This window comes from Pelophylax lessonae (genome assembly GCF_965119305.1).
Source record: "Pelophylax lessonae genome assembly, contig: HAP1_SCAFFOLD_393, whole genome shotgun sequence".
Lineage (NCBI taxonomy): Eukaryota > Metazoa > Chordata > Amphibia > Anura > Ranidae > Pelophylax > Pelophylax lessonae.
Window position 1 is genome coordinate 46,093 of NW_028119951.1, and position 12,319 is coordinate 58,411.

At 43.2% G+C, this 12,319-nt stretch overlaps 1 protein-coding gene across 1 annotated transcript; it reads left to right on the plus strand.

Annotated features, from left to right (window-relative positions):
* Positions 1-1,502: 1,502 nt before the first annotated feature.
* LOC309543831 (uncharacterized protein) lies at positions 1,503-11,182 on the plus strand (the record flags this gene model as incomplete). The annotated part of the gene is made up of 2 exons (XM_082276260.1): positions 1,503-2,224; positions 11,116-11,182. 2 exons carry the CDS (start codon positions 1,503-1,505, stop codon positions 11,180-11,182), a joined length of 789 nt encoding a protein of 262 aa, XP_082132386.1.
* Positions 11,183-12,319: the final 1,137 nt, after the last annotated feature.

Below are 12,319 nucleotides of genomic sequence, written 5' to 3' on the forward strand. Positions count from 1 at the left end.
CAGATACCAGCACGTCTAAGTACACCATCTACTTCACGTGAATCTGTAGCTCACAATTTATCAGTGATCGCTACAATCAACACTCTGAATAAACCCCTATCCCCTATATCCATGGCTACTACCTCCAGAGAGGTCATTGGGATTCCATCTAGCCAACCACCCTGCCAGTCTCCCCATAACCCCGCTGCTCCTGTCTCATCCCACAGAGACACCCCAATTATGGAGGCATCCCCAGCTACTCATAGGGCCTCTTCTGATTGTCCTCCCCAAAACCCCTCCATCCATCTCAACACCATCACTAGGGAGTCTTTTTTAGTGATGGGCCCCCCTCAGACAGGCTCATCCAAAAGAAAGCACACAGAAGAGGATGCAGAGGGGGGAAAAATAGAAACAAGCACAAAAAAACCCAAAACACTGAAACCATCAAAATATTCAATCTATCCAAACACACACTCTCTCAGGCAGAAACATGCCTCTTAAGCAGGGGCCTCAACTTTGCCCCCTGCAATAAACCAGATCCGTTTCTCCTTTTCAAGGATCTAAACAAATACGTGAGAAACTTGACATTGAAAAGATTTTTCCAAATAAACGAAACCAAGCAGGGTTCTAGACCCAACACCACATTGATTGCACCCCTCAGTCTTACTCCTGAACCCCAAGAATTTGACTTTGAGACAGACATTATAAAGACATTGGAACAGCTATATAACAATGACACCCTAACTGACTTAGATTTGTTTACACAGCATTTAGCAACCTCCCCCCCGGTCCAACATTCAACATTGAAACCCAAATCAGTCTTTAACCCTTACCAGCATAAAGGCCCACATCTTACCACTTTTTACAATATGGTCTATTCCGACTTCCTGAAATTATGCAAACCGTCTTCCCACACCCCTACCCAGTTAGGCACCCTTACACCTCAAGAATCAAAAGCCCTTTCATCCTTGATTAATAACAATGACATTATTATTAAAAATGCTGATAAAGGAGGAGGCATTGTCCTCCTGGATCGAGATTCTTACATCCAAGAGGCCGAAAGACTTTTGGCTGATTCCAACACTTACACTCCACTCCATAAGGATCCCCTTCCTGAATACAAATTGGACCTGAAGGCTATCATTGACCATGCCATTGAAACCAAAATTATAGACTCCAATGAAGCCTCCTTTCTCAATAGGATGTTTTATCGGACCCCATATTTTTACCATATTCCCAAGATCCACAAAAGTCTCACCGATCCCCCAGGCCGTCCCATCATTGCATCCATGGAGAGTATCACCTCTGGTCTCTCCTTATACATAGACCATTTTCTCCAACCACTAGCTCAAAGTTTTCCTGCCTACATCAGAGACGGTACTCATCTGTTGGAACTACTGTCCCCCTACACATGGGAACCTAGTTATACCTGGATGTCTCTGGATGTTAATTCACTGTATACATCTATTCCACACCATTTCGGCCTCACAGCCCTAGATCATTTTCTGCATCTGGATCCTTACATGAGCCCCAAACAAGCCCACTTCATTCTGGAATGTACAAAATTTTGTCTCACTCACAACTATTTTAAATTTAATGATCAATTTTATTTACAAATCAACGGAACAGCCATGGGAGCAAATTTTGCACCTTCATACGCAAATTTAGCCATGGGGCTATGGGAATCCCAGAAAATATGGCACAACAACCCATATTCCAGACACCTTATCTTCTATGGTAGGTACATAGACGATATTCTTATAATTTGGGATGGACCCCCCGACATCATCCATAATTTCACACAACATTGCAACCAAAACCCCCACGGATTAACATTCACCCATGTCACCAATTCTGAACGACTTGCTTTTCTGGACCTTGAATTGTACTACATAGGAAATCAAATTCATGCCAAGAATTACTCCAAACCTACTGCAGGTAATTCCCTATTGCACTACAAGAGCTGCCATTACAACAAATGGACCAACAATATTCCCAAGGGACAATTTTGTCGGCTGAAGCGCAATTGCACCAGGCACGATGACTATGTAGCTGAAAGTCAGCTTCTAAAAGCCAAATTATTGGACAAAGGTTATCCACTCCCCCTGGTAGATCAAGCATATCATCTGTACCTCACAGATCCCCCTCCTGCCAAAACCCGAGACACATTTGATCAATCCATTCGTTTCACCACCAAATTCCATTACAAACACAAGACCATGGAACAGATTCTTCTAAAACACTGGCCTATACTCTTGGAGGACCCCCATCTCAAATTAGTCCTCCCAAGTACTCCCAGAGTCACATACAGGAAAGCACCCAACCTTAAAAACAAAATTGCACCCAGCAAACTTAAAACCATTAAAGACGCCACCCCTAGGGTGTGCCTGATTCCTTTAACAGGCATGTATAGGTGCAACAAGTCTTTGTGCAAAACCTGTGCATATGTAAAACATGGTAAAAAATCATTTCATACACATAACAAAACATACAACCTCGCTGATTTTTTCAATTGTTCATCTGATTTTGTAATCTATTGCCTCAGTTGTCCTTGCAACCTCCTCTATGTAGGACGCACGATCCGTCCCCTTCGACAAAGATTTGGGGAACACAGGAGAAAAATAGAGGAAGGAAAAGACAAACATAGCGTCCCCCGCCACTTTCTCAGACACCATGACAAATCTACCTCAAATCTTGAGGTATGGATCATTGAGCAAATATCAAAAGACCTTCCGGAAGCCGAAAGATTTCACAAACTGTGCGAACGTGAAACGTTTTGGATCTATTCCCTCAATACACTTTCGCCCAATGGGATGAACGAAGAATTGGATGTATCCACCATTCTTTAATTAGTCCCCTCTAGGGTTCACTTTAGGTAATCCATACAGTGCTAATTTTTATTTATTTATTCATTTATTTTTTCCCACCCCCCTTCCTACCCTTCCTGCCGCCAACAATTCCTCATCCACTCACTGTCTAGCATTTATCCCTTGTCTCCACCGAATGATTATACATTCCATATTCATACCTCTTTCAGGTTGATATTCATCATTGTTCCCATTCCATCCATCTCATTGCATTAGTATCCATTTCCTGATTTTATACATACATGTATCAATATATACTATAAGAATTTTACATTATCACATACAAATATAATAAATATTTTTTTTTTTTTTTTTTAATATATATTTTTTTATTGTATATTTAGTCTCAGTTAATGATATGCTTACATCATATACAATTCTTTATTTATTTTGTTTACATTTATTTTTATTTTTAATTTCCCATTTTTGATTTTTATTTCCATTTTAATTTCATTTTTATATTTTATTTTTATTTTCATTAATATTTAATTTTATTTCCACATTTATCATTTCTTTCTCATTTCATCCCATGGTTTGTTTGTTTGTTTTTTTCCCCCCCTCTAATTTTCCTCTCATTGTCTATGGCATTATTCTCTTTATGCATCGTATCACATGTATATTGTTTATTTTTATTTCTTACTGGTTTGACCTCTAGAGGGACCCTTGTTCCTCATACAGCCATAACGTAGAGTTATGTTTACTTTGATAGTAATTTAATAACTTCACCACCAGAGGGCATTGTTCCTCATACAGCTATAATGTAGAGTCATGTTTACTTTGATAGTAGTTTTATAACTTCACCACCAGAGGGCATTGTCCCGAAACACATAAATTGGTCCTTCTCTTTCCCTTTTACATTTGACTTTGAAAAAGGAGCGCGCGCTGGTTTCCCACCACAGTGCGCATGCTTGGAAACGCGTCAGTCATTACGCCGGAAAGATCCTGTGGACAAGCATCACAGCCACTGTGCGGCCCAAGCCTCCATCTCACTGCGGTTTCACCCTGCTGTCCAAGCCTCCATCTCACTGCTGTGACACCCTCCACTTCCTGCTGGACAGGAAGAGGAAGAGAGGAGATGATTACAGACCCACAGTGATGACTCCAAGCCCCAGCCTCCACATGGACACCGGAAGGACCCATCTTGTCTGCTTATACTTACTTTGATGTAAGTTTTTATTACTTGTTTGCCATATTAAATCGCAGTCTTAACTCAGAGGCGCCTGTTTTCTCTTTTGTTTGTTGCATGTTTGGAGATCGCTTCTGCTCCCCAACAGGCTGGCCCTGAGCATTCAGACTATTTCCTCATCTCACCTTAAGACTTTATCATAGCCTTGATGTGCTATTATATGGACTATCGTTTTTATGTAGTGCTAACAGCTTGCGCCACTTGTTCCATTTCTTGTCTGTGAGAAGCATGGTGAGTCCATGGAATAGTTTATATTTTGCCACAATTATCGGGAAAATTATTATTTTTTTTTTTTTTTTTACACAAAGTTGTCAGTAAATGATATAATGCTCACACATGCCATAGGTATATGTGAAAAGACACCCAAAAATACATTCTGCTGCTTCTCCTGAGTACAGGGATACCCCATGTGTGAGACTTTTTGGCAGTCTAGCCACGTACAGGACCTGGAAAACCAATCCGCACCTTCTGGCTTTCTAAGGGCGTAAATTGTTGATCTCACTCCTTACTATCTATCGCACTTTTGAAGTCCATAAAAAGCCAAGATGGCACAAAACCCCCCCAAATGACCCCATTTTGCAAATTAGACACTCCAATCTATTTGCTGAGAGGCATGGTGAGTATTTTGCAGCTCTCATTTTCTTGGGAAAATGAAGAAAAAAAAACAGTAAAATGCATTTTTTCCTCTTTTTTTCAATTTCCAAAACTTTGTGACAAAAAGTGAGATCTGCAAAACACTCAACATGCCTCTCTGCAAATAGCTTAGGGTGTCTACGTTCCGAAAAGGGGTCATTTGGGGCGGGGGGGGGTTGTGCTGTCTTGGCATTTCATGGCCTCCGAAACTGATAGGTAGTCAGGAGTGAAATCAACAATTTACGCCCTTGGAAAGACTGAAGGTGCGGATTGGTTTTCGGGGTCCTGTACTCGGCTAGACTGCAAAAAAGTCTCACACATGGGGCATCCCACATTAAGTACTTGGGCATTAATATTGGAAAGTCACCGTCATCAATATACTCCTTGAATTTTCCCCCAGTAATTGACACGATCATCAAACAAATGGGGGTTTGGTCGGCCCTACCCCTCTCTCTTCTGGGCAGATGCCATCTTTTCAAAATGGTTGGCTATCCAAAACTTCTGTACCCAATGCAAACCATTCCACTATTACTCAAACATAAAGACTCCCAAAAACTTTATAAGGCTTTGTCCGCATTCTTGTGGCACATGAAGCGACCACGTATCTCACTAAAGAAGCTCCAAATGCCCAGAAGAGAGGGGGGCCAACATTCCAGACATCAGACTCTACAACTTATCCTGTCTTTTGAGGGTGGGTCTTGACTGGATCACAGGGAAGTCTAGATTTTCTAACTTTGAATTGGAATCCCACATGGTGTCACCTCTTAGCTTAGCAGCTTTGTTACATTGTTCTTTACCTACTATACCGGCATCTCTGAGAAATAATTTGTTGTTGCGGGATACTGTGATAGCATGGAGGGAAGTGTCCAAGTTATTATCTCTGTCTCCCCGCTTCTCCAAATGCCTCCCAATCATGGGCCACCCCTTGTTTCCGCAAACCAGACAATACCTGCCCTTCTCTACATGGCCCGACAAGGGTCTCTCCCTTGCCCATCAGCTATTTGACCCTAACTCGGGTCGTCCACGTCCCTACTCAGAACTTTGTGACCTACACAATATACCACTTCACCATTTCCTGCATCTCCAACAAGCCACAAAGTTTGCTGAAGTCTTATGTCCAGATAAGAGCAAGCGCTCCTGTGACTCTTTGCTTGACGTCAAATTAGGAAATTAACGATATCGGATGTATATAAACCCCTCTTAAATCACCGTCTCCATAGAAAGGACATTGATCCACCAACGCCCTGGAAGACCGCCTTTCACTACCCTCCTTGTTCACCTCCATTCTCAGCGGCTTTAATACGACCTGTAAATTCATTGAAAACGAATTCTGGAGGGAACAACAACTAAAGATTATGCATAGGGCCTACTCTCCTTTTGCATCTTCTGCTACCTCGCCCACAGGTCAAGCATGTTCTTGGTGTCTACTGCATAGACCAACCCTATCCCATAGACTGTGGGACTGTCCTCAAATTGCCAAGTTTTGGTTGGATGTGCAGCATTTAGTTTCAACCGTATCAGGATTACCCCTAATGAACAACCCACTCCTCCTTCTGTTCGGAAATCTTCATGGTCTCACCCTGGGCCTGGCCCCGACACAGTCAGTTATATTATACCAGAACAAACCCTGGATATCTACATGTCTCATGGTCGCCAGAAGGTCTATCCTCAGGAAGTGGATCTCCCACGACCCCCCTAAGATCCAGGGGGTGCACGAAGATCTTAGTTCACTTATGGTTAAGGAACTACTGGATGTAAAGCTATTGTCGGGCTCCCCCGCACACTTCCAAGCCAAGTGGAACTCGTACCTGTCTTATTTTCCCCAGCCTTCTTCTGGAACACCCTGATTGTAAATTATTGTGGGCCACTGTGAGCATCTTGTCCTATTATGTTAGATTCTTTGTGCCGACCTGAACCTCCCTTTTCTTCTTACCCGACTCTCTCGTTTATCTCCCTCCCTCTCTCGGTATTCCTTTCCTTTCCCCAGTTACTTAATACCCCCCCCCCCACTCCCACTACTCTACTCTACTCCCCCCCTCCTCCCTCTCTGCTTCATCCCCACACGACATCTAGTGCAACTCCAGATCAGATCGTGTCTTCATCTCCTATCTGTATGAGTACAGTTGTATGGTTTACTGATATGTTCATTTGTATTCTTCCATATGTTTATGGTTCTTTCTTATTTTGTATTTCAAAAAACTCCAATAAAATTTGGTATAAATAGAAAAAAGGGGTCTGGTCAGGAAGGGGGTAAAATCTTCCGGGGCTTAAGTGGTTAACTATACACATCAGCTCTGCAGCCTACTGCACTGATCGAGTGAGAATATGACTCCTGTAAACCGCATTGGCCACACATGGATCGAAATTCAGCTGGGCCCTGCTGAACCAGCCACATTTTGATCCATGTATGGCCAGTTTAAGGAAGTTACAAATCTTTCTGCATACATGTCATGGTTTAAGGCTGGCCATACATGGAACTGTTAAACTGAACAGATTTCCCCATCCACACAAGCGAGGTGTGTTGTAGAAGTTTTATTAATATTTATGTGGACATTTCTTTAGGATGTATTTTTAGTTAAATTGCCATTATGTCTCCCAGTGTCAGTTTACCGGTACCTCGTAACTTTAATCACTATGCGAATATTGCTTTAACTGGCATTGAGGAAAGACTTGTTAGTGGAACTCTTCCATTAGATGGAATTGCACAAAACTTGTAGCCTGATTTATGGCAAGGAGCAATCCATCGCACAAATATATATCCGCCATCGAGAGCACCAGTATTCACTGCAGAGATTTGTTTGTGATGTGGAATTCTTAGTTTTACCAGGATTAATGGCTGGCATCTTTCTATTATATTTGATCCATATGAATGACATAAGACTGCTGCTATTGTCTTTTGCAGATATAATAAAGTCCCATTCACTGGAACAATAGCATGATCAGTATCAAATAGGGTTTATATGAACCATGAAAGGATTTATGTGGTTCCGCGCTTAGGATAGGGGGTATATAAGGAAAAATATATATGATACCGCACCTGGCTGCTGCCCACTTCAAAAAATGCAACCCTGAAAGGGGAGCATTTGAATGAATAAGAAAAAAAGGAGAAGTAATTGGCGCTGCCTGGTGGGGTATTGGCAATGCAATTTATGGTTGCTAGCCTCCTGAATTAAGTTATATAAAAAAATCTATGTACTGTTATTTAGGGTATATAAAACAACATGGACAAATTGGTAAAACTGGGTCAATCTATGTGTAGAATCAATGGTGTTCCATGTGTAAATCAAAGCATCAAAAAAATCTTAAAAATTATAAAAAACCAACATATACATACAATGTGTACAATCGGTGGGTATAAAGTGCAACAAAAGAGTGCAATAGTGGATATCAGGAGTGAAATGAAAAAATTAGTTAAAATATCCAATCATAAATAGGCAACCATATCATCACAATCAATAGATATAACCATAAAAATTCTAATAAATAGAAGTGCAAATAGAGTGCATATATATAGCTGCCAAAAAATACGTGCAAAGGTGCAAAAAGGTGAAAACGATCAAAAAGATCTTTCTGCTAATACAGCTGTGCAAAAGAAACGGCAGCACAAAAAATTGAAGTGTCCTTATAGATTATGAAGCAAATAAATCACAACACATGTGCAATCTCGGTGATTGACAGATCCAGAGCGTGACCACGTCATTTCCGTTTTCCGAACCCGAGGCCTGGAACGCACATCCGGCGGTTGACGCGCACGCCATCCCCTAGCGTGCACCGCAAGTGAGGAGGTTGCGGCTCCTATGCCAGACGGGCATACGATAGGTTACACTTTTATGTGAGTACATGTCCTTTTTTTAACAATAAAGTGTCTTTTAAAACGATATTACACTATCGGAGGCTCCTTCCCTTTTCTTCTACATACCCTGGTACTGAATTGGAATTCATTATATCTACTGAGCTGACACCTGAACACTATTAAAGGAGAGAGATCGAGATCTGGGGACATCCTTGATTGCCAGTGTATGGGAGCGATCCCTTATTATCGACCCGCTGTTTACCCCTGTAGGGGTAAGGGAATCTGGTAAGCGCAGGACCCCAGGCTCAGGGGAATACTTCTTCCTTCTGCCCATTCACCACACTCTGGGCATAGAGAAAAGAGCACCATAATCACTATATATGGACTATACAATCTAGGACTTCTCTGGATCTGTCAGAATCACCGAGATTGCACATGTGTTGTGATTTATTTGCTTCATAATCTATAAGGACACTTCAATTTTTTGTGCTGCCGTTTCTTTTGCACAGCTGTATTAGCAGAAAGATCTTTTTGATCGTTTTCACCTTTTTGCAGCTTTGCACGTATTTTTTGGCAGCTATATATATGCACTCTATTTGCACTTATATTTATTAGAATTTTTATGGTTATATCTATTGATTGTGATGATATGGTTGCCTATTTATGATTGGATATTTTAACTAATTTTTTATCATTTCACTCCTGATATCCACTATTGCACTCTTTTGTTGCACTTTATACCCACCGATTGTACACATTGTATGTATATGCTGGTTTTTTATAATTTTTAAGATTTTTTGATGCTTTGATTTACACATGGAACACCATTGATTCTACACATAGATTGACCCAGTTTTACCAATTTATCCATGTTGTTTTTATATACCCTAAATCACAGTACATAGATTTTTTTATATAACTTAATTCAGGAGGCCAGCAACCATAAATTGCATTCCCAATACCCCACCAGGCAGCGCCAATTACTTATTTTTTTCTTATTTATATGAACCATATTTGATAGGATCCACTAACAGGATATGATGAGTTCATGCTTGTGAATTAGCATGGCTGGGTGCATGGGAATCTATGTAGCAGCCATGTTTCTTTGTTCACCTGGCAGTTAGTCTCTGCACTCAGTGATGTTCATACATAAACATTGACTCTTTTCTATTGTACTTTGGAGTGTATATATGTCTGGGGGCGTGGCCAGCGCGGGACAGTGATGGACGCCTGATCTCCCGCTCCGCAGATAGACGACTCCATCCAGCGCCATCCACAGCAACACAGACAGGATCCGAGCCCGATTTTCACCCCAGTTGACCGCGGCAACCTGCAGCGATGTCCCACAAGCAAAAGGAGAAAGGGCCGAAGAAACTCACCGCTTGCTTCCCCGCGCCTCGGGGGAAGCAGCGGGTGCACTATACTGACCTGCCGGAGGACGCTGCCTCGGCTGAACCCCTGCTGTCAGGTACTCTCTCCCCCTTCGCATCTGCTCCCTCCAGCCCTTCCTGCACGAGCCCAGCTAAGTCAAAATTGAGGCTAGACAGCGCTGACAAGGCCCCACAGCCTGGGAGCTCCAGTAACCCTCTACTGCCCATCTCCCTGGGGACATCTCCATTTGCGGCCTTTCCCACGGTAGGCCAGCCTATCATGGACACAGCTCAAGGAAATGATGTATGCCCTCCATAACTCTCTCCAAGCGAACATTGTGACACTTGCTAACAAATTCTCAGCAGAAGTCCACTCCCTAGGGGACAGGGTACACACTGTAGAATACTAAATATCAGAGATTGAGACCACTGTGAATGATTTGGTAGAGGCACATGAAGAACATGTGGATGAGCGACACTGGATCAAAGCAAAAAATGCAGATCTGGAGGATCGCTCCAGAAGAAATAACCTTAAAATCCGTGGCATTCCTGAAACTGCTTCCTGCTGAGCTACACAAATTTGCCACGGACCTTTTCTTAGCTATATTGCCTGGAGCGTCTCCCCTGGAGCTGACGGTTGACTGTATTCACAGGGTCCCAAAGCCCCCTTTCCTCCCTCAGCATGTTCCCCCGCGACACATTGCTACGTGTGCACTTCTACCAAACTAAGGAATCCATCTTAACCAAAGCTAGATCCCTGGGCACTCTCCCTGACCCCCTACTCAGCTGTGCAAATCTTCAAGGACCTCTCTAAGCATACCCTAGATATGCGCAGACAACTTTCCACCATTACCAAAGCCGTGCGCAACCACAACCTGCCGTACAAGTGGAAACACCCTTCCAAGATCTTAGTGGAGGGGAATGGAGAATCATACACAGTCACCACGCTTGAAAGGGGCATATCCCTGTTAAATTCTTGAGCATCATCCCTGATCCGGTTCCCCCCCGGGAGCGAAAAAATCCCCAGAGTTCCCCCTCAATGGCATTCCCTGCCTCAATGCCCTGCAAGGGACACTTGAAGTCTGGACTCGTGCATCCTATTTTTTCTTTTTTTATCTTTTTTTACCTCTTCATCATTGGGTCCTGTTCTGAATCCAGCCCGTTTGGCTACTGAACTGTTCTTACCCCCATTTGGAAACGGCTACACCAGCCCATGGTTTCCACCTGATTTTATGTTCCCTTGTTGTCTTGATTTGTTTTGTCCTCTTTTTTTTCCCCCTTCTGCAGGTGTAACAGATGTTGTGCTCCCAAGCAACGCTATGTCTCCTTCCAGGACCTATTGGAATTTCCTTAAGCTCTCCAGATCCGCCAGCACACTACAGCCGCCCTGGAGCATGCCTAGACGGTCAACAGCTCGTCACTCATTCTTTAAGTTTCCAAAAGACTGCTTACGGTTCCGTGAGTAACGACTTATCGCACACTCCGACACTCACTTATGACAGTTAAAATCTTATCCCTGAACGCCAATGGCCTCAACCATCTGGCCAAGTGAGCTTCGCTGTGGCGCACTGCCATCAAGCACAAAGCAGATGTAGTTTGTGCCCAAGAGACTCATTTTTTGGATCAGCATGCTCCTACCTGCTCCCATAGAGACTACCCTACAGTATTCACATCCTCCTGTTCCTGTGTCCTATTGGCCGTTCACAAAGATCTGGACTTTGATCTAATGTCATCAGTAGGGTTGAGCGGACACCTAGATGTCCGTGTTCGATGGGTTCGGCCGAACTTTAAAAAAAAGTCCGGGTCCGTGTCCCGGACTTTTACCGCTTTTCCCGGACACCGAACCCCATTGAAGTCAATGGGGACCCGAACTTTAAGGCACTAAAATGGCTCTAAAACACCAATGGAAAGGGCTAGAGTGCTGCAAATGGCAGCAAAACGTAATTAAGAGCATGACAAGTGCTCTGCAAACAAATGTGGATAGGGAAATAACTTAAAACAACAAAAAAAAAACAGAAAAATAAAACAATGTTCTTCATCTCTGAAGGACGAGGCCCATATGGAGTAGGAGGGAGGTTGAGGTGGTGGTGGATGTGGCGGTGTCATAGGCATGCGCACAGGGTGTGCCTGGTGTACCTGGGCACACCCTAATCACCTAGGGCACATAGCATTATCGCTCTGTTTGCCAGTGAGGAGATGGGAAAGATCTCCCTCGCACCTGCTCTGCTCTATTTCTCTTTGCCAGCAGGGAGAGTAATGTATCGGGGCCATGTACATGTAGGCAAACACATGCATGTGTATTTCAACTTTGGGGTGCACACCCTAATGCAATAGGCTGCGCACACCTATGGGCGGTGTAGGTGGAAGCGGCGGTGGAGGAGGACCAGGGCCGGATTAAGAGCATCATGGTCTTGGTGCTGAGGATTTTGAAGGGCCTTAAGGGCCGTGCCTTGGCATGCACCCAGAGGAGGAAGGGTGCAGCCATGCATGC